Source organism: Arachis ipaensis, chromosome B8, assembly GCF_059453495.1.
Source record: "Arachis ipaensis isolate K30076 ecotype BB chromosome B8, ASM5945349v1, whole genome shotgun sequence".
NCBI classification, from domain to species: Eukaryota; Viridiplantae; Streptophyta; class Magnoliopsida; order Fabales; family Fabaceae; genus Arachis; species Arachis ipaensis.
Window position 1 is genome coordinate 8,222,126 of NC_142443.1, and position 18,917 is coordinate 8,241,042.

Here is an 18,917-nt window from a genome sequence, read left to right on the forward strand (position 1 = left end):
TTCGTCATATAAATTCAAATAATTTATTTAATATTATTATTAAAATAGGAATAGAAATCTTAAGAGAGAAAGAGTACGTACTCCATATTCAGAGAGAATGAGAGAAGAAGAGAGCGGAGACTAGCGGTTGAAGGTAAAACACGGTGAGAAAGATGGCCATACCATCGGAAGAGATAAGGGGGAGAATGTAGGAGGGTGTGTATCCGGTGTTAAGGAGGGTTCTTCTCGAGAGGGTTTAGAAAAACCATCTAAGGTCTCTTTTAGAGATAAGGTCATTGGTGCAGAAAAGTCTAAGGTCTTTGCATTAATAGGGCCTTTATCTGGGATGGTATCGCGACGGTGACAGGTAAGCAGGATGATTCTCGTCCACCAAGTGTCAGTTTTACTAAGGAGGCAAAGAGCTGTCTAGCTGAACCTTATAAGGAAGCCATCGTGATCAAGGTGCTGGATAAGCATTATGGCTACACGGCTCTTATGCATAAGCTTCGAATAGTATGGTGCATCAAAGGAGGGTTTGATTGGTTGGATGTGGGGTTTGGGTATTTTTTTGGTTAAATTTGATATGACTGCGGATCGTGAGAAGTCATTATTGGTGGTCCGTGATTGATAGACAGTTACTATGTTGAAGTAAAGTCATGGGACGTGAATTTTAGGCCATGCGAAAAATCCTTCGGATCAACGCTAGTATGGATTCGAGTCTCGATACTTCCAATCTGGTGTTACCAGGAACAAGCAATGTTGCGAATTGCTTCTGCAATAGGGGTTCCGGTGAAAGTAGACTTGGCCACTAAGTTTGCAGAAAGAGGAAAATATGCCCGAGTTTGTGTTCAAATTAATCTTAGGTTGCCTGTAATCAAACATATTATAGTGGACGGTATGACTCATGAAGTGGAGTACGAGAGTTTACAGCTGATTTGTTCTACTTGTGCACGGTATGGGCATGATAAATCATTGTGCAGGGAGAAGGAGTCATTGGAAGGAAACTGTGATTCTTTTGGTGATGATGGAAAAAATAATGAAGCCCCCGACACTAGTGCCACACAACAATCATGAGATTCAAAAAGAGGCTGAATTGGAAGCTCGCAATTTTGGTGAGAATTCTCGTAATTCGGGTGAGAAATTAGGAGTTGTTAAAGGGAATGATGCGGTTACGGAATCATTGGCTCCTCACGTACCTGATGGTCATGTTAATGAGGCATGCATGAATGATGAAAAGGGCTGGCAATAAGTGCTGCTTAAGGGAAAATTCACAATGGGTCAGCCATCAGGTTTGAAGGACCAAGATGGAAAGCAGCACAAGTATGGTTCGAGAAGGGTTCCAAAGCCCGATTTGCATGGTGATGGAGGCAAATCAACTGCCATTAGGATGGGGAAGTGAGAAAAACATGAAATTGCGCCATCTCCATCGCGTAGAACTCCTGCACGTCGTGAAATTTCTCTACAGAAGCGTCCGCGACCTTCCTCCTTGCAGAACTCGCCAGTTGATAAAAATGGTGACGCAACGGAGGATACCTTAGTAGATGAAAGCATGGCAGGTGCAGCATTAAGAGGTCCGAAGGTTGCAATTATTGAGGATCAGAGTGTGCTAGTACCGCAGGATAAACCACCTATTGAGGTTGGTTATTCTATTTAGAGTTTATGTTCTTATCTCTGTTGGTATAGTGGAAGCAGAGGGGCATAAGGGGGGTATTTGGTTTCTATCCTCTATGAAGGGTGTTTGTTATAAGTTCATTGATGCTTTTGATCAAGGTGTTACTGTTGAGGCTCAATAAGATAATTTAGTTTGGAGGTATAGTGGTATTTATGGTAGTCCTCAATTTAATAAAAGGGTTCTCCTTTGGGATTATCTTGTTGCACAATCCATGATATTTCAAGGACCTTGGATTGTTCTTTGTGATTTTAATGAAGTCAAATTTTCTCATGAATCTAAGGGCTGTCAATTTTCTCATCAAAGAGCAGACATGTTTGCTACTTTATTAGGAGATAGTGGTTTGTTTGATCTTAAGACTATTGGGAGGCGATTTTCTTGGTACAGGAGGGTGAAAAATTATGTTGACGTGGCAAAAAAGCTTGACCGAGTCTGTATAAATAGTAGTTAGTTATCTATCTTTCCAGAGGCTTATGCAGAAGTTTTAAATAGGCTTCAGTCTAATCATTGTCCTATTCTGGTGTGTTGTAAAGGTCGTCCTCAGTCTAAAGGGAATCGACCTTTTCGTTTTGTTGCTGCTTGGGCTACTCATCCAGGGTATAGGGATATTGTGAATCAGTCATGGTGGTTTGCTAATAGAGGGATTCATGGCAAGCTTTTGGAAGTACAGAAGAATTTACTAGAGTTTAACTCGAAAGTATTTGGTAATATTTTTGTTAAGAAATGTGAATTAGAGCAACAGATTAATTATTTACAAAAGCGTTTGGAAGTGGTGGATAGCATTTATTTGCGTCAGAAAGAGCAACAGTTGCTTGATGATTATAATAATACTCTAGTGCAAGAAGAGCTCCTATGGTTCCAAAAGTCTAGAGAGCAGTGGGTAAGGTTCGGGGATAGGAATATAAGATTCTTTCATATTCAAACTCTTGTGTGAAGGAAGTATAATAAAATTCATGGCCTTTTTCTCAAGGATGAAGTGTGGGAAACTGATCCAGAGGTTCTGAGTCAAGAAGCAGAGTCTTTCTATAAAAGCTTATTCTGTCATTTGGATTATGTTGATTTGGGTTGCCTTGGTGATGTGCCTCTTCCTTCTTTGAATGAGGAAGTTTGCAATAATCTTACAGCACCAGTTACTATGAAGGAAGTCAGAACAGCTATTTTTCACATGAACTCCTTTAAAGCTCCGGGTCCTGATGGGTTTCAAGCTTTTTTCTTCAAAGAATATTGGAAGATCATTGGTCTTGATGTTTGGAAGATGGTTAAGCATGCATTCTCTGGTTTCGAGAATGATGGAGACTTTACTGGTTCTTATTCCAAAGGTTGAATCACCGGTATCTATGAAAGATTTCAGGCCAATTAGTCTCTGCAATGTAGTTTACAAGATCATTACGAAGGTCCTTATTAATAGGCTCCGTCCTCATCTTGCGGAGATTGTTGGCTCGCTTCAAGGAGGATTTATTCCGGGACGAGAAACTCCTGACAACATCATTATTGCTCAAGAAGTCATCCACTTTATGAAGAAGACTAAATCAAAGAAAGGCACACTGGCCTTTAAGATTGATCTAGAGAAAGCTTATGACAGAGTTGACTTGAGGTTTTTAGTTCATATCCTTAAGAGCTTTGGTTTTCCTATTTCTACAATTAATTTGATTATGAATTGTGTCACTGCTTTCTCTTTATCTATTCTTTGGATCGTCTAAATGGCTTTACTCCTAACCAGGGTCTTAGACAAGGAGACCCTATGTCACCCTATCTTTTTGTATTGTGTATGGAGCGATTGGCATGCTTTATTAGTCATCAGGTTGATTTGGGCTTGTGGAAGCCGGTTGTTGTTTCTAGAGGGGACCAAGAATATCCTACTTAATATTTGCGGATGACTTGCTTCTATTCTGTAAAGCTACAAAGAGACAAGTGCAAAATGTGATGTTGGTTTTAGAGACTTTTTGCAAAGCATCTGGGATGAAGATTAATGTGAAGAAGTCTAAAGCGCTTTGCTCTAAGAATGTCTCTGCAACAAGGAAAGAGATTTTCACTGGGGTATCCTCTATCAGATTTGTCCAGGACTTTGGCAAGTATCTTGGGGTTACCCTTAGCCATTATAGAGTGACCCCTTCAACATTTAATGGTGTCCTTGATAAGATTCGAAGTAGACTAGTAAGCTGAAAAGGGAGTTTACTTAATCAGGCTGGTAGACTCTGCTTGTTTAATTCTGTTGCAGCCGCTATTCTCACGTACTAGATGCAGGTCTCTATTTTTTTCCAAAGGAATCATTGGTAAATTGGAGTCTATGATGAGAAATTTTCTTTGGAAAGGACAAGTTGATGAAAATGATTGAATCTTGTTAGTTGGAAGGTACTAGTTACTCCAAAAAAATATGGAGGTTTGAGGATTGGAGATCTTTATTATGTGAATATTGCTCTTCTTGGGAAGCTAACTTGGACTTTTTTCCAGCAGCCAAATAAGTTATGGGTCCAATTGTTGGATGCCAAATATCGATCATCTCTATATAACTGTTTTAGTTGTCCTAAGAACAAGGACTCTCCCATTTGGAGGAGTCTTTGCAAGGCTTGGGAAGTGTTGAAGGATGGGTTTGTTTGGTGTATTGGGAATTTGAACTAGAATTTTTTATTTTCTAGCTGGAGGAGAGAAGGACGGTTATCTAATGAGATGGATTATGTTCACATTTCTTATTCGAATCTCCGGATACAGGATATTTGGTCGGTTGGTAGGTGGCATTTGGATACTCTTTATTCTCCTTTATCTCAAAATCTGAAAGGTAATATTCTCTCTTACAATCCAGATGTGCAAGCAGGTCCGGAAGTGGGTTGGTATTGGTTTGGGTCTGCTGCCGAAGTCTATGACTCACGCAATGGTTACTTGTGATCGTGTAAGAAATTTTTTGGTTGGGAGGAGCGGGAGAATTGGCTTTGGCTTTGGCATCAGCTTGTTCCAGAAAAGCACAAGTTTTTGGCTTGGTTGTGTCTTAAGGAGGCTCTTCCTACTGCAAGTTTTCGTTTTAGAAGACGGATGTCGTCATCGGATAGGTGCCCAAGATGCCTTTCTAACCAGGAATTGGTTTTACATTGTATCTGGGATTGCCCAGAAGCTCAGCTTGTTTAGCATAGGTTGGATATTTCTTGTCATCCTTTGGATTTGAAGAACTAGTTCTTGTATCATAGCAGAGAGCATTCGTTCAAGTTCTTTTCGGGACTTTGGTGGATATGGCCAGCAAGGAATAATGACATCTTTAATCCTCATGAAACTTGGCCTCCGAAAAAAGTGATTTGTCTGGCATTAACTTCAGAAAAGAAGCTTAGGAATATTTTTGAATTACAACGTATGTCCCTTACCTCTACTCTAAATGGTTTTTGGAATCTCCTATCTATTGGTACTTTCAAGATTAATTGTGATGCTAGTTATCTTGGTTCGGGTAATAGTGTTGATTTTGCTTGTGTTATTAGAGATTGTAATGGGAGTTGGCAAATGGGGTGTTTGGGAATAATTGAGAGTAATAGTATTCTTCGAGGGGAATTATTTGCTATTTGGAGAAGATATCTCTTAGCTTGGGATGTGGGTCAACGAGATGTTATTTGTGAGACGGATTGTGTGGAAGCATTTAATCTTGTTACTAATCACCAAGATGGTTTTGGGTTTATTGATCCATTGGTGCTCAAAATAAGAGATATCATGCATTGAAATTGGCGTGTTGACTTTCGTTTGATTATGAGAGATGCAAACACGGTGGCAAATACTATGGCAAAGATGGCGATGAAGTTACAACTTTCTCATGTAGAGCTTCCTTCACCTTGTGAGGAGTTTAAGAGTAGTCTTAAAAAGAACTGTCTCTCTATTTAAGCAGATCATTTATTTTGTCTTTCTTTGTTTAGTTTATTTCAGTCACCAAAAAAATAATTTATTCAATAATATACTAAATTATTGTGACCTGACCATCCATGTCATTAATTTGGTAGTTTTTTATATTTAGTCATAGACAAAAGCTATTTCTATAAGATTTTATACAAAATTTTAGTGAATATTTCTTTAACTTTTTTATTTATACGTTATTATATGGAACATCCACGGGTGTTTTTACTTAATATTGAGGATGCGGATATTTTGTGGGTATGTGGCTGGAAGTTCAACACGTGAAAGACGTGGTGATAGAGAGCGTCAGCGACGTAGTAGTTTTCTGACAACACACAGAGGATATGGTGATTTGGCAGTCGCAGACGGGTGACAGTGTTCTGCCAACATGTGGGAGTGTGTTGCCTCAGAGTTCGTGAAACATTGCAAGGTTTCTGCACGTTTTCGAAAAGTCTGCAGTAATACAGGAACGTGTTGCAGGCGGTCTGCATCTAAGAGACAGTTTAGTAATTAGTGACGAAACAGTAAAGTTTTGTAAATTGAGCTTCTTTATGATCCATTCATGCATCATGTGTTAGTGTTAGCAGAAGAAGAAGAAGAGAGTGTTAATGTTTAGTAGTAGTAGTGTGAGTAGTGTATTGAAAGAAAAAATTATATAAAAAAAATTAGAGAAAAACCTAAAATAGCCCCTGACAATTATCTCGAAAGGTAACGAGGTCCTTAAAAAAAAAATCCAACCCGACCCCTGACAATTACTTTGAAAGGACAACGAGGCTCCTGTGCCAAAAAAAATCAATGTTGTTTTTTTTTTTTGGCACAAGGGCTAATCAGTCCAAAAAAAAAATATCAGGGGCTGGATTGAGTGTTTTTTTTCTTGGGGCCTCGCTGTCCTTTCGAGGTAATTGTCAGGGGTCAGGTGGGGTATTCACTCAAAAAATTATTAGTTTTTAGTGATTAAAAATGTATGGTACGTAATTATACGACATCTAGATAATATATTATCAATTATTTAGATTATTTAATTTATGTAAGTTGATAATTTTTTTATGTATTTAAATATTTTTAATTTTTGTTATTGTCAGTATCATATAAAAATATAGTATTGTTATTTTAGTATTATTATTTTTTAGTATTTTATTAATATTTTTAAATAATATTTTTATTTGTCTAATATAATCATATTTTATTTTATATAAATGTGAATATATATTTTTTTGAATTTTTTTGTTATAAGCCAGTTGCACCCACGCCCATACGTCTTGCATTTTGTATAGAACGTCTGTGGCTCAGACTCATAAACATTGTAGTCGACTCTTCTAGAGATAGTGTAACTTCTGATTGCTGCAACGACAGAGTTTCTAAAACTATATTCCATTCTGATCCTAAACTCTCCGTCCTCAGGATTAGGAACACCTACAGAAAGCAGAAATCATCATTCATTGATCCATCCAAATATAAATTAATAAAAATGTATTATTCACTCATCACGTACTTATGTTTGCATATTCCGGAAATTCCGGTGCATTCATGGCGTCAAGATCCAAGTTACGTATAAAAGGTGAGATATTCATCAGTTGACTATCTGCGGGATGAACAACTACATTCACCACTGCTGCCTCAACTCCCACATCACCATCCTAGTCTTCGTCGCCGGCTTCATAAGTGGCTTCGAAGTCCTCTTCTCTGTCACTGTTCATTTCTTCGTACACTACAGTTCTATCATCCTCTATATATAAATCATTTTGAATCCCATCTGCCTCTACGTTTCCAAAATCAACATACAGCTCAATCTGTGGTTGTCGCATCTGAGTCTGCTGATGAATTTGGAACATATTCTGCATACTCACTTCGTCAATGATCGGCATAATATCAAACTGTATACTATCAAAAACTATAACCGGATTTCGGTACAGAATACTACTCACTCTCCTCAATATACCGTTCTCTATACTTTGACAGAGACCGTTCTGAAGCTCCATGAATGTTATGGTGCATAGAGCCACAAACGAAAACGGATTCTAACACACAAACTTCACTCCTTCCTGAGTATTCTGTATAATCTCACTGTTATGATACACTACCAAGTTTGTGGTACCCTCTATCACACCAGAAATACACTTAAACAACTCTTCTCTTCGCAATGAAATGGTACCGAACTTGGCCATATATAGGCAGAGCACTCAACACGCCCTCCACGTGTTATATTACTATTGAATCACAAAACGACACGTCAACAACGCGCCCACGTGTTGATGCTACCGTCCAATCACACATCGCCACGTCATCAACATGCCCCCATGTGTTGAGGGTGCATCGACTCACGCATTGCCACGTCAGCAACATGCTCCCGCGTGTTGAGGGTGCCTCGAATCACGAATTGTCATGAGAGCAACACGCCTTTCACGTGTCAGCACACTCTCTACGTGTTGGTGCTGCACTTTTGACACGTCTACTAACGTGCAAATACACAAAAAAAAAAAGGAGTAAAGTATCGTTTTTGTCCCCAACGTTTGGGGTAAATCCTATTTGTGTCCCTAACGTTTAAATCGTCCTATTTGTATCCCTAACGTTTGTAAAAGTGATTCAATGTTATCTTGCCGCCAATTACACATCATGAACGCTTTAGTTTGAGTTTTAAAAATCTCTTCTTGAAGTTAGAATACAAATGTTTGGGATAAAATCGATGATCTATTCCGAAAAATAGCTCATCAAAAGTTGAAACTAATTCCTACAATATTTACACAATTCACTTTTCTATGGACATAATTGAATCTAAACACAAATAGTGGGTATAATATTAAAATCGAACACATCCAAATGAGACCTAATTGAGAATGAATACATCCAAGTGAGAATAATTGAAAAATATAATCTGATTTGTTAGTATAATTGATAGTAGGATAACATTGAATCACTTTTACAAACGTGAGGGATACAAATAGGACGATTTAAACGTTAGGGACACAAATAGGATTTACCCCAAACGTTGGGGACAAAAACGATACTTTACTGTCTATTTTCACCTAAAACATCAATATACTCTCTATATTAAAAAAAATGAGCCTAGTTATAATTATTAAAAGAATTTTAAAAATAGAAGATCATTCTGATTTTATTTAAAATAAAATTTTGAGTGATGTTCCTATGTGGGTAATTCACTGATTTGTCCAAGGTATAGTTTCTTTCAAATGATGTTGAATCGGCTTATTCTTTAATGAATGAAATATACGTTCCCGCATCATCAAGAACACAAAGTCTGATAATTTTAAAAGATGCTCAAATCAATACAAATGTATTTCTTATTTCTTTTCTTTTTCATTTAAAAAACATACCTCTCTTGTCTCTGGAACTCCTTTTTTATTAGTGAACTATAAGAGATATTCATTGACACTTTGTATGGTACAGTTGGTTATAGGTGTGTATTTAATTAATTCTAATAATGTACATAATCATTATATGCAAAACCGAGAATTATAAGTTATAACGGCGTATAGAGCATATTGTAATCCGAGTTTAATATATCGATATCAACATAAAAGAATCTTTTAAAAGTAAAATAAGATTTTTAGGCGGTATTTGTTTATATGAACGGGACACTAAAATAAATATACAGAGATATATATAAAATTGTGTTTGACAGATGAGATATGAATAGAAATATTATATTTAGAGATATTGAATTAATATATTTTATATTTATTTTGACAGAAAAAATTAACAAAAAATATAATTTATGTTTATTTTTTATTATTTTTATTAATCTTTTATAATTATATTTTTTATTATTATATTTTTTTCTTAAATTTTTTAGATAAAAAAAAAATAAATTAAATTTTCATAATTTATTATAATTTATCACTAAACAAAATACAATAACACAATTTTATATTTCCATCATTTATATCTTGTCTTATCTTATTCTTAAAAACAAACACAACCTTAACTATTATATTCTCTTACAAATAAAAAATATATGTTTGGAGAGTATAATAAATTAATAATTGTAGGAGTTAAACTATAATTAAATAAAACGTCAGAAACACTATATATTAAAATTGGATCTGGTTCACCTTTTTTTCACCTAATTTTCCCTCTCACCAACATGAAAATGTGTATTTTATTGATATTTAATGTGGCTTTTATTGTTTTGGGGATATAATGATTTTTTAACTTATTTGGATTAAAAAACTAAAAGAATAATATAAATTAAATGAGTTTTATTTTGAAGTTTCATGTTTTATTTTAGGATTATGTTTTTTGAAAAGAAAAGAAAAAGGATAGAATGACATAAACACGCAACATACATGATTGAGTAGTTCACAAGTTTAATAAGATTGACATGAAACCTCTAAAATACAACATTAATCATGTCTTTAAATACTATCCGTTAAACACTTATATTTGCTACTCCAAGATTCATGCTACTTGTCTAATATGTGATAATCTTGTTCATGTATTAATTTTTTTATTTCAATTATATTAGATATACATTAAAATTAATCATTGATATATATAAAATACATATTAAAAATAAATTAAATTACATATATTTATATATAAATACATAATACAATTTGAAAACTAATTTTTTACGTGTGCATAGTATTTTTTATTTAAAATATAAGATTAATTATGTCTCTAAAATGTCTTTTATTATACATGAATTTATTTTTTTTGGCTTAAATTAGGAAAATATGCTTGTTATTTGAAAAGCAATTTAATATGATCATCTTGCTGAATTTTGTTGGTAACTATTTTATAAATTTTTTAAATTTATTTACAAAACTTTTTTAATTTTAATATTATTGTAAAAAATATTTCTTCTAATAAGTATAACTTTATCTCAGAATCTTTGATTTATACAATATGCTATTTTTTTGTGTTATATTGTTATTTTATTTTTTAAAATTAAAAATATAACAATATAAGTAGTTTTTTTAGTAAACCATTTTTATTATTCTAAAAAATATTTTTTTAATAATTATATTTCTAAATATTATAATATTTCTTTTGTCTATTATAAATATTCAACTTCATCTCACAATTTTTAATTTATACAACTATTTTTGAATTAAAATATTATTTTATTTTTTAAGTTATAAATGTCAAAAAAAAATTGCCTATCACCATATCTATGGTACTCTAAGACCAAATAAAAAGAATATTGATGTAGTAAGATTATAGAAGTTTTAATTGTTCTATTTATATGATAAAAATATTTATATAATATTAGAGTCCTCAACTAAATAAAAAGAATGATATGATTTAAGAGGAGGGAAGACCTAACTGTTTAATTTGTATACTAACAAATAAAAATAATAACCATTGGACTAATAATGTTCCTGTTACACCAAAATTAAAATTAAACTCAAAAGACAAAGAAAAAAAAGGCCTAATAAAAGGATAAACTTCTTAGTAAATACTTTTTTTTCCTGTAAAAGCTTGGAATTTTGGTTCATGTGACTTCTGAGTTGTTTCTGCCTTGTGTGAATTTCTGAGAGGCCTTGTGTAAATTTAAGAGAAGCTTCCCAAAAGTTGTAGATAAAGCTTTATTCGATGAAGACTTGGAATCAGAACTCTTGTGTTCATTATCATCTTGGTGTTTTGCCATACAAGAGGAAGAAGAAGCTTGTTTATCCGATGGTGTGGATGGCTTATCATCTAAACGTCTTATAGAACTAGAAAATGGTACAAATTCTTCAATCTTTGATAGAATGTCAGTGTCATCAATGTAGTATTCTTGGTTGTTGTATGGAATCATTATTGTGTTACCAGTTATTAAACATGAGAAGCTCCTCAGATATTAATCTCCAGCATTGCTTTTATATTTGAGAGATACATGAAATCCTTTGTGTAAGGCTGCAACTTGAGGTATGTTCCTTTTCCAAGTGTGGTGCTCTTCAGAAGCACAAGATCTCCATCTTCCAGCTGTATATTTTTCATCATCCAACTCGGTATAAAATTTTTTTTCTCTTCAGCACTAAATTCTAAGACCCTGCATTGAGAAAATTTTTCATTAAAAAAATGTCTCATTTCAAATAACATAAGGTATTCCACTCCAGGATACAAAAGTTTATGAAGTGCTGAAGTGGACATGATAATTTTATTGTCCGATTCCAAATTTGACTTTTCAACGGAAGAAACAGAATGACTGTGATAATAATTTTTAAAAGTATAATCATCCTCCTCATAACGATTTACGTAGACTTCTTCATTTTCTTTGCTGATGTAGTAATCATCCATGCCAAATTAGTCCATTGGTATTTGATAATGCACGATTATCAATATGAAACTGTGAACCTAACAAAATTTTAAGAGTACGCAAAAATAAAGAACGTTTTATTAAGAAGAATAGGGAAAAAAATAAAAAGACGAACAAATTTTATTGATTGTTGATTGATTAAATTGTAAAGGTAAAATTAAATATATATAAAATATTGTATATAAAAAATAAAAATAAAGATAAGATAAGATAAAAAGATAATATAAAAGTAAGATAAAATAATAAAGACTAAAATTAGAATAGAATTTATGTATTATGTTGAGCTGAATTTGTGGGCTAGAAGACTTATTTATTATTGTCCATTCCGTACAAATAATAAAATTTTTTTTACAGTAGTATAATATTTTTTAATATCAAATATATATTTTTATATGTAATAACAAATTAATTAATGATTAATCTTTTAGATACATTTAAGATGATTGTTTAAGAATACATAACACATAATCTAAAGAACTAAGGATCACATTAAAATGGTCAACTAACTCTAATTTAAATGACATATTCTTTCCATTCTTACATAAAAATTTTGGATTTAAATTTTATTCTTAATTTTAAAATAATATATATTAAAATAAAAAAACTATATCTCAAATGACATAATTTATTTATCCTCACATAAAAGTCTAAAATTTAAATCTTACCCCTACTTTGGAAAGAATGATGGCATTAAAATGCCTAACAAGGAATTACGAGAATAATTCGTCCTACAAAAAAGGCCATGCACAATTTTGTACATTACTTTTGCCGCAAAAACCAAGAGGAATCCAGGCAATATTTCACTTTTCAGGGACCTCTACGAAATTTCCCAAGGAAGACTATGCTAATTGACACCCACCCCTCAATTTTGACAAAATTAAAACAAGATGCATATGATAATATGCATGACATGATGATGACCAATTGTTTACGTACGTATCTTTCGGAAATTAGAGTTGACATAACTACGTTTTCTCTCGTATACTTTTTCTATTACATAATATATAGGTCTGTTTTATAACTTTTAACATACAAAATAATCATATATTTAATTGATTCAATATATAGTTAACGTCTATATATATATATATATATATATATATATATATATATATATATATATATATATATATATATATATATATAATTTAAAATTTTCATCAAAATTATGCAAATATGTCTCAAGTTTTAATTTTCAAAAAATATAAGAGAAATTGGCATGATGATTTTTATGACGCATTGAGTACCCACAATCCACAAATATATACCAAATAATTTTACAATTTCAAATTATTTTCAGCAAATTAATATTGAACAACAAAATGTGACAAATGTGACACATAATTATCATCAAGCTCAAAAACAACAAAATCAAAATCTATCCCCACAAAACACAAAACAAAATCTGTTACTGCCAAGTAATAATCCCAAGTGTATCCTAAATCCAATTTAAAAATCTGATATCACCTTTTTTCACAAACTTCTGGCCAGTATTAAATCTTTAATTTCACCATTTTGTTTAATGTCCTAGTAAAACGGCTATTATAATTACACCAAAATAAGATGAATGAGTTTTCAGCCTCAAACTCATCCTAATCAGAGATGCCAACAATTCTTGAAGCTCATGTTTTGCCACATGAGACACATCAATTATAGCAAACCTATGAAAACCGTTAATAAATAACAACCTTTTTTTTTTTCGGTTACTACTATGTTCATGCCAAATTCAACCAAGCTTACTACTATACTAGCTAGCACCCTCAACACTACAATCTTTTAACACATTTTGCTCGTGCTAGTTACCAAAATGTTCGTATAAGAGATATATTGACGATGATGATGATGATGATGCATGTTGAATTTTGTTATGCAGGTTTGGCTTAATTTTGTTTTACAAAAGAAAAAAGAAAAATTGGTGCTATGTTATTTTTGAAATGATGCTTTAATCTCGTTGGTTGATTTCATTGAAATGGTAAAGGATTAGGTGCTGCATGGTTCTCAAGTTGGAGGATTAGATTAAACAAAAGCTGAATTGCCTCTATTGTAAAGCTTTGTTAGTTTTAGTTTAGTTTAGTTTAGTATAGTATGAATGAATGAGTGACATTATAGTTATAGGATGATCATGGAACCCATATGTGAATTTTGTGGGGTTGTAAGAGCTGTGGTGTATTGCAAGTCGGATTCTGCGCGCCTATGCCTGAACTGTGATGCATCTGTGCACTCTTCCAATCCCCTGTCAAGCCGGCATGCGCGCTCTCTCCTCTGTGATCTCTGCTATTGCCAAGCAGCTGTTGTTTGTTGTGTAGATCATAACATGTGTGTGTGTGAAGCCTGTGAATGGAACCAGAATGAGTGCTTATTGAGGGGACACGGCCGCCTGCTGTTGAAGTTCTATACCGGTTGTCCCTCTTTCGAGGACTTGTCTAGGCTCTGGTCCTTTGTGTTTGATGCTAACTCCTCATGTGGTGGTGGTGGTGGTTTGGAACCAATTAGTACACTATGTGTGGAAAGACCTGATAATGATGATGGTTTATTTGATTTGGTGAGTGACAAGTTGACTGAGATACAACCTTGCTTCAAATTCGAGCCTTGGACGGATCTGTCTCCCATGATTCCATCAAATCAAGATACCATGCAATTCTGCAAAGATCAAGCACTTTTTTCCCCTCCAGAATCAAACCAGCCAAAGGTAGGTATCATTCATTTTGGTTGAGATTTTGTCTAAGTATTTTATGTTCTAGGACAGTTACTAAAAAGGCCTAAAACTTTGAGGTTGAGAATTTGTAATCTTCTTTGCATGCTTTGATTAGTACCAGTAACAATACTTATGGAACTTAATAGCTGCAGGGATGTTCTAATTTCAACTATCTTGGAATCGATGAAGGAAATGGTTTATGTCCTTCTGCGGATTCCATTGAGGTAATCTCACTAATCCATTTAACTCTTGTTTCTTAAACTCCTCATTGATATGCAAACTTAATTGTCACAAATGAGATTGTTTAATTTTAGGCATCATCATCAGTCCAACAAGATTTTGTAACCTTTCAGTCTCCGAGCATGACGCCGACCTTCCACAGTAATGTGAATTGTGCTCTTGTGAGTCCTATTTACAACAGAGACATGAATCTTGGATTCCCTCAGGGCCAAGTTCATTCGAGCATATCGATGGAATTATCCAGCATTGCTGGAGACAGTAGTGTTACTGATCTAGATTGTGAGTTGTCCAATGAGATACAATGCCCACAGAGAAGGGCCAAAGCTAAAATGAGATACAATGAGAAAAAGAAAACCCAAATGTGTGTACCTTTAACTCTTTACACTGATACATAATGGTTAAAATGTGATGATTAGTTGATTATTATTCTCTTAACTATGCAATTTGCTGATCTCATCTGTGTAGGTTCGGCAAACAAATAAGATATGCATCTCGGAAAGCGAGGGCCGAGGCAAGAAAACAAGTGAAAGGTAGATTTGTTAAGACAGGAGAAGAATATGATTATGACTCTCTGCTGCAGAATAAGCTTGAATAAGCATCCAATGTGCAATCACTATTTTTTCATGCAAGATGTGATTCTGTTTTGCAAACTAGTCCTTAAACATTGTGCATACATTGTTTTTGTTCTGAGTTCTCAATGGAACAAATTATTTAATGCAACAAGATAATTGTTCAAATCCTGTTGGAGCTTTCTAACAGGTTTCGCAATCAAAGGCATTAGTGTTTAGATGAAAACAAAGGTATGCAGAAGTGTGCACTTGGAAATTTGGAGAAGAAGGAGTTGCATACATATCATGATATTCCATTTTCTTTTATATGTAATAAATGCTAAGAGGTACAGGCATGGAACATAGAGGAGCATGAGGTTTGAAGTGAACAGATTCGAATTGCATCACAAACAAACAAAGAAGGTAAGATAAGTACCTCTATATATCAAACAATCTTATCTTCTTTTTGTTTTCAAATAAATAAGGAAGCCTCTTTTGTTGCATAAGCATTAGAGTTGAAGATAGCATATGTTTTCCCTTCTTTAAATATTCATTTGAAGGTAAATGTTTTTCAAAATAATCTTCTGTCTTCTCTTTTGACATTTGTATTTTCATCTAGTATTAGCAGGCCTATATGTTCTTCCTTGGAAAGTAAGCACCAGATTTTGGAAAATCTTGATTCTGTTTTGATCAGACACTAATCATTGTCAACTGTAGATTGAAACATTTTTTGGAAGCCAGTTTCAGCAGCAGCAACTTTGAAATCCTCTCTGTTGCCTCAATAATCCTCATCATGCTTTGTACTTCATATTTTCTTAGGGATTGGTAAATATTCTTTCAACAATGATTCAAACATTGTTTGAATGCCATCAAAGAATTTTGTTTTTGTCACTTCTTTTTTCCAATGAAATTGGAGATATTAATGACTATTTGCTTGTTTGACAAATACAGGTTTTAGTACCAGCACTGCATAAATCTGTTTTGGACCTCAACCATAAATTAGGAAAAATGACTCATCATATCATAAGCTTCTAAGTTGTTAGACATTAAGTTAAAAAGCCATAACAATTTTATAGCATAAATTCATCTTGATTAAGATTAACTCCTTAAAGAAACAGAACATTCAGATAATATCATCAGGATAGTGTTGAATTTAAAGATTGGAAAAAAAATGTTTAAAAAAATGAACATCCCATGCTATTTTGAATAGTATTTTAGTTCTCATGCCAATTTTAGTTCTCATCCTAAGACTCTGATGCAATGAATCAAAGGAAGAATCATTGGAAGAATCTGATCAGCTAGGAAAGAAAGTGATGTTTTCATGTTGCCTTCTAATAATTGGTTGCTGATGAATCTTTAATTGTTAACTAAATATAATTATGACTTGATCATCCATGTAACTCTGTATAGAAATTAAACTTGGTAGTTTTTTTGAACATATAATTCATGATACAAGCAACTGAAGCAAGAATCCATATCATAAAAACCAGTTCACATTGATTTGGTATATTGAAATCTACAAGAAGTTAAAGAGATCTAAATTAACATTTCACATCATCAACACCTTTCTTATTCTGTGTCATCATGATATATATTCATCAACTATTACACCAACCTATAAATATAACTGATACATTATGATTAATTTATATTATATGCTGTCCACTAAACTCTCTCTATCTAAGAACCTGAGGATACAAATTAAATCATCCCCAACACAGAAAATCATCTCTAAAAAGGAAGAAAAAGATGGAGAATTAAATCAAAGAGACAAGGAAAGACCAATATCATCATCACCATCATCATTGTTATCATGCATTATCCTTGAACATGTTGTTGTTGTTGTGTTGGTGCTGTTGTTAGGAAGATTTCCATTGGCCCAACTTACATTAACAGGAAGAATAACCTCTGATGAAGCACCAATAACACATCTTCTTGTGAGATTGCTGCATGTGTTGCAGAGAAAGCATCTAATGTGTCTAAGGGCCAAGAAATTTGCTTCATGAACCCATCTGTCACATTTTCTACATAGATATGCATCATCAGCATGGCAATACAATGAAGCCCTTAATCCACATAACTCACAACAACATGTAGAAGAAGAAGAAGCTATTCCTCTTGTTGAGGCATGCCCTTTTCCTTGTGGACCTTTGCACATGTTGAGAAAACTATATGGTAGCTATAATAACCTTTGTAATATGATTTTTTTTAATAAAATTTGTGTATATTGGAATATATTGAGAACAAGCCTTTATATTCAGTTTGAATCACATACATGTTCTTTGGACATATTCTTTAGGACAAGGACAAGGATGCCACTGCGTCACGTAATCACTTTTTTTTTTTAATATAACAAAAAAAAATTGCCCCACATTTGTCTTATTCCCTATGAAGCCAAGAGGGTCAATTTGGTCATTTAAGATATAAGGGAGAAAATATGTGAATCCTATATAGTTTTGACAAAGTAGGATAATTGATGAACACATGATTAAGCTTTAAAGTTCTTATAAGATGCTTCAAGGGTTGTTATGAGCCATAATTTGTGTTTGTTGAGTGGTTAGAATTGAAAAAAAAATGAGGTTCCTAAAGTAGAAAGGTTTATTGTATGGTGTAGAAAGCACCTTTTAAAAACTAGTGACCCATCAAAGAGGAACGTTCCATTTGATTCAATTGCACCACGTAATGCCACTTGAATTGGAAAACATTATTATTTTGATTGATTGATTGATTTTGTGCTACTTGGCATTGTTTGAGATTTGAGAACTTCTTTTTTGTGTAGTTTTGTGCCATTGTTTTTTCTTTCTCAATAAAAAATCCTATGAAGTGTCTTTTTGTGAGGCATTGGAGGAGAACATGTCCTTGTCCACAAAAATGTTCTTGAGGATGACACATTATTATGACTCCACATGTATGGTTCAAACTTCAGGTGCATCACCCCATTATCTGCCATATCAATAATAATAAAATTAATTAAGAGTTTTAATTTGTCAAATAATTCTTAAATTATCAATTGAAAACATTTTATAAATACTAATAAGTGTTAGTGATTCCAAAGAAACAGGAAGCTAATGGACGTGGGAGAGTGCAAACCAATTCATTTTGGATTTGGATCGCCTAAAATGATGCATGATGCATCATGCATGTCCATGCAATTTATGGATATGATGTACCATATGTATAATCATTAGCTAACAACACATAATTGAATGTTTGAATAAATTAAAATTATTAGCATATTATATGGATTTTTTTTTTCTATCAGTAAGTATTATTAATAAATTATTGATTGAGTTTGGTGATGATGGAGGACGAATTTTGTTATGAATTGTAACCGTTCAATTGGCACAACAGACAACCACAAAAGAGGCTATCAGATTGGATGGGAAGCAATCATGTTTAAATTATTGGACTGAGAAAATTAAATGAAAGGAAAATTGTTTATGATTTGGCACAGTTGAGGTATTGGGAAAGATTTTCATTATTATGAGGTAATTGAAAACTTGTGAATTAGTGCAATGATTGATGATTGAAGCATAAAAAAACAGATGACATAAACATATGTATAATGGAACGTACTAAATGGCCACCAAAAATGTTAAAGCAGAATCCACATTGCAAATATTTCACGCCACTCTGAAAAAGCTAATTAAGGAAATGTAT

General features: G+C 33.3%; 2 protein-coding genes and 1 pseudogene across 2 annotated transcripts; 1 reads left to right on the top strand and 2 right to left on the bottom strand.

Annotated features, from left to right (window-relative positions):
- Nucleotides 1–10,924: 10,924 nt before the first annotated feature.
- On the bottom strand, nucleotides 10,925–11,770 carry LOC148547114 (ubiquitin fusion degradation protein 1 C-like; annotated as a pseudogene).
- A 2,126-nt stretch (nucleotides 11,771–13,896) lies between these two features.
- LOC107610341 (putative zinc finger protein CONSTANS-LIKE 11) lies at nucleotides 13,897–15,304 on the top strand. The gene is made up of 4 exons (XM_016312401.3): nucleotides 13,897–14,463; nucleotides 14,616–14,693; nucleotides 14,784–15,070; nucleotides 15,175–15,304. Exons 1-4 carry the CDS (start codon nucleotides 13,897–13,899, stop codon nucleotides 15,302–15,304), a joined length of 1,062 nt encoding a protein of 353 aa, XP_016167887.3.
- Nucleotides 15,305–16,798: 1,494 nt separating this feature from the next.
- Nucleotides 16,799–17,494, bottom strand: LOC107610340 (uncharacterized). Its single transcript, XM_016312400.2, has one exon. The coding sequence runs from the start codon at nucleotides 17,413–17,415 to the stop codon at nucleotides 17,020–17,022; it is 396 nt and encodes a 131-aa protein (XP_016167886.1). The 5' UTR covers nucleotides 17,416–17,494; the 3' UTR covers nucleotides 16,799–17,019.
- Nucleotides 17,495–18,917: the final 1,423 nt, after the last annotated feature.

Bases quoted from the DNA above. Each gene is read 5' to 3' on its own strand.
- LOC107610341 (XM_016312401.3), top strand. From the start codon at position 13,897: ATGGAACCCATATGTGAATTTTGTGGGGTTGTAAGAGCTGTGGTGTAT. The intron at 14,694-14,783 runs GTAATCTCACTA...GTTTAATTTTAG, and splicing joins CTTCTGCGGATTCCATTGAG to GCATCATCATCAGTCCAACA. The intron at 15,071-15,174 runs GTGTGTACCTTT...TCATCTGTGTAG, and splicing joins GAGAAAAAGAAAACCCAAAT to GTTCGGCAAACAAATAAGAT.
- LOC107610340 (XM_016312400.2), bottom strand. From the start codon at position 17,415: ATGTGCAAAGGTCCACAAGGAAAAGGGCATGCCTCAACAAGAGGAATA.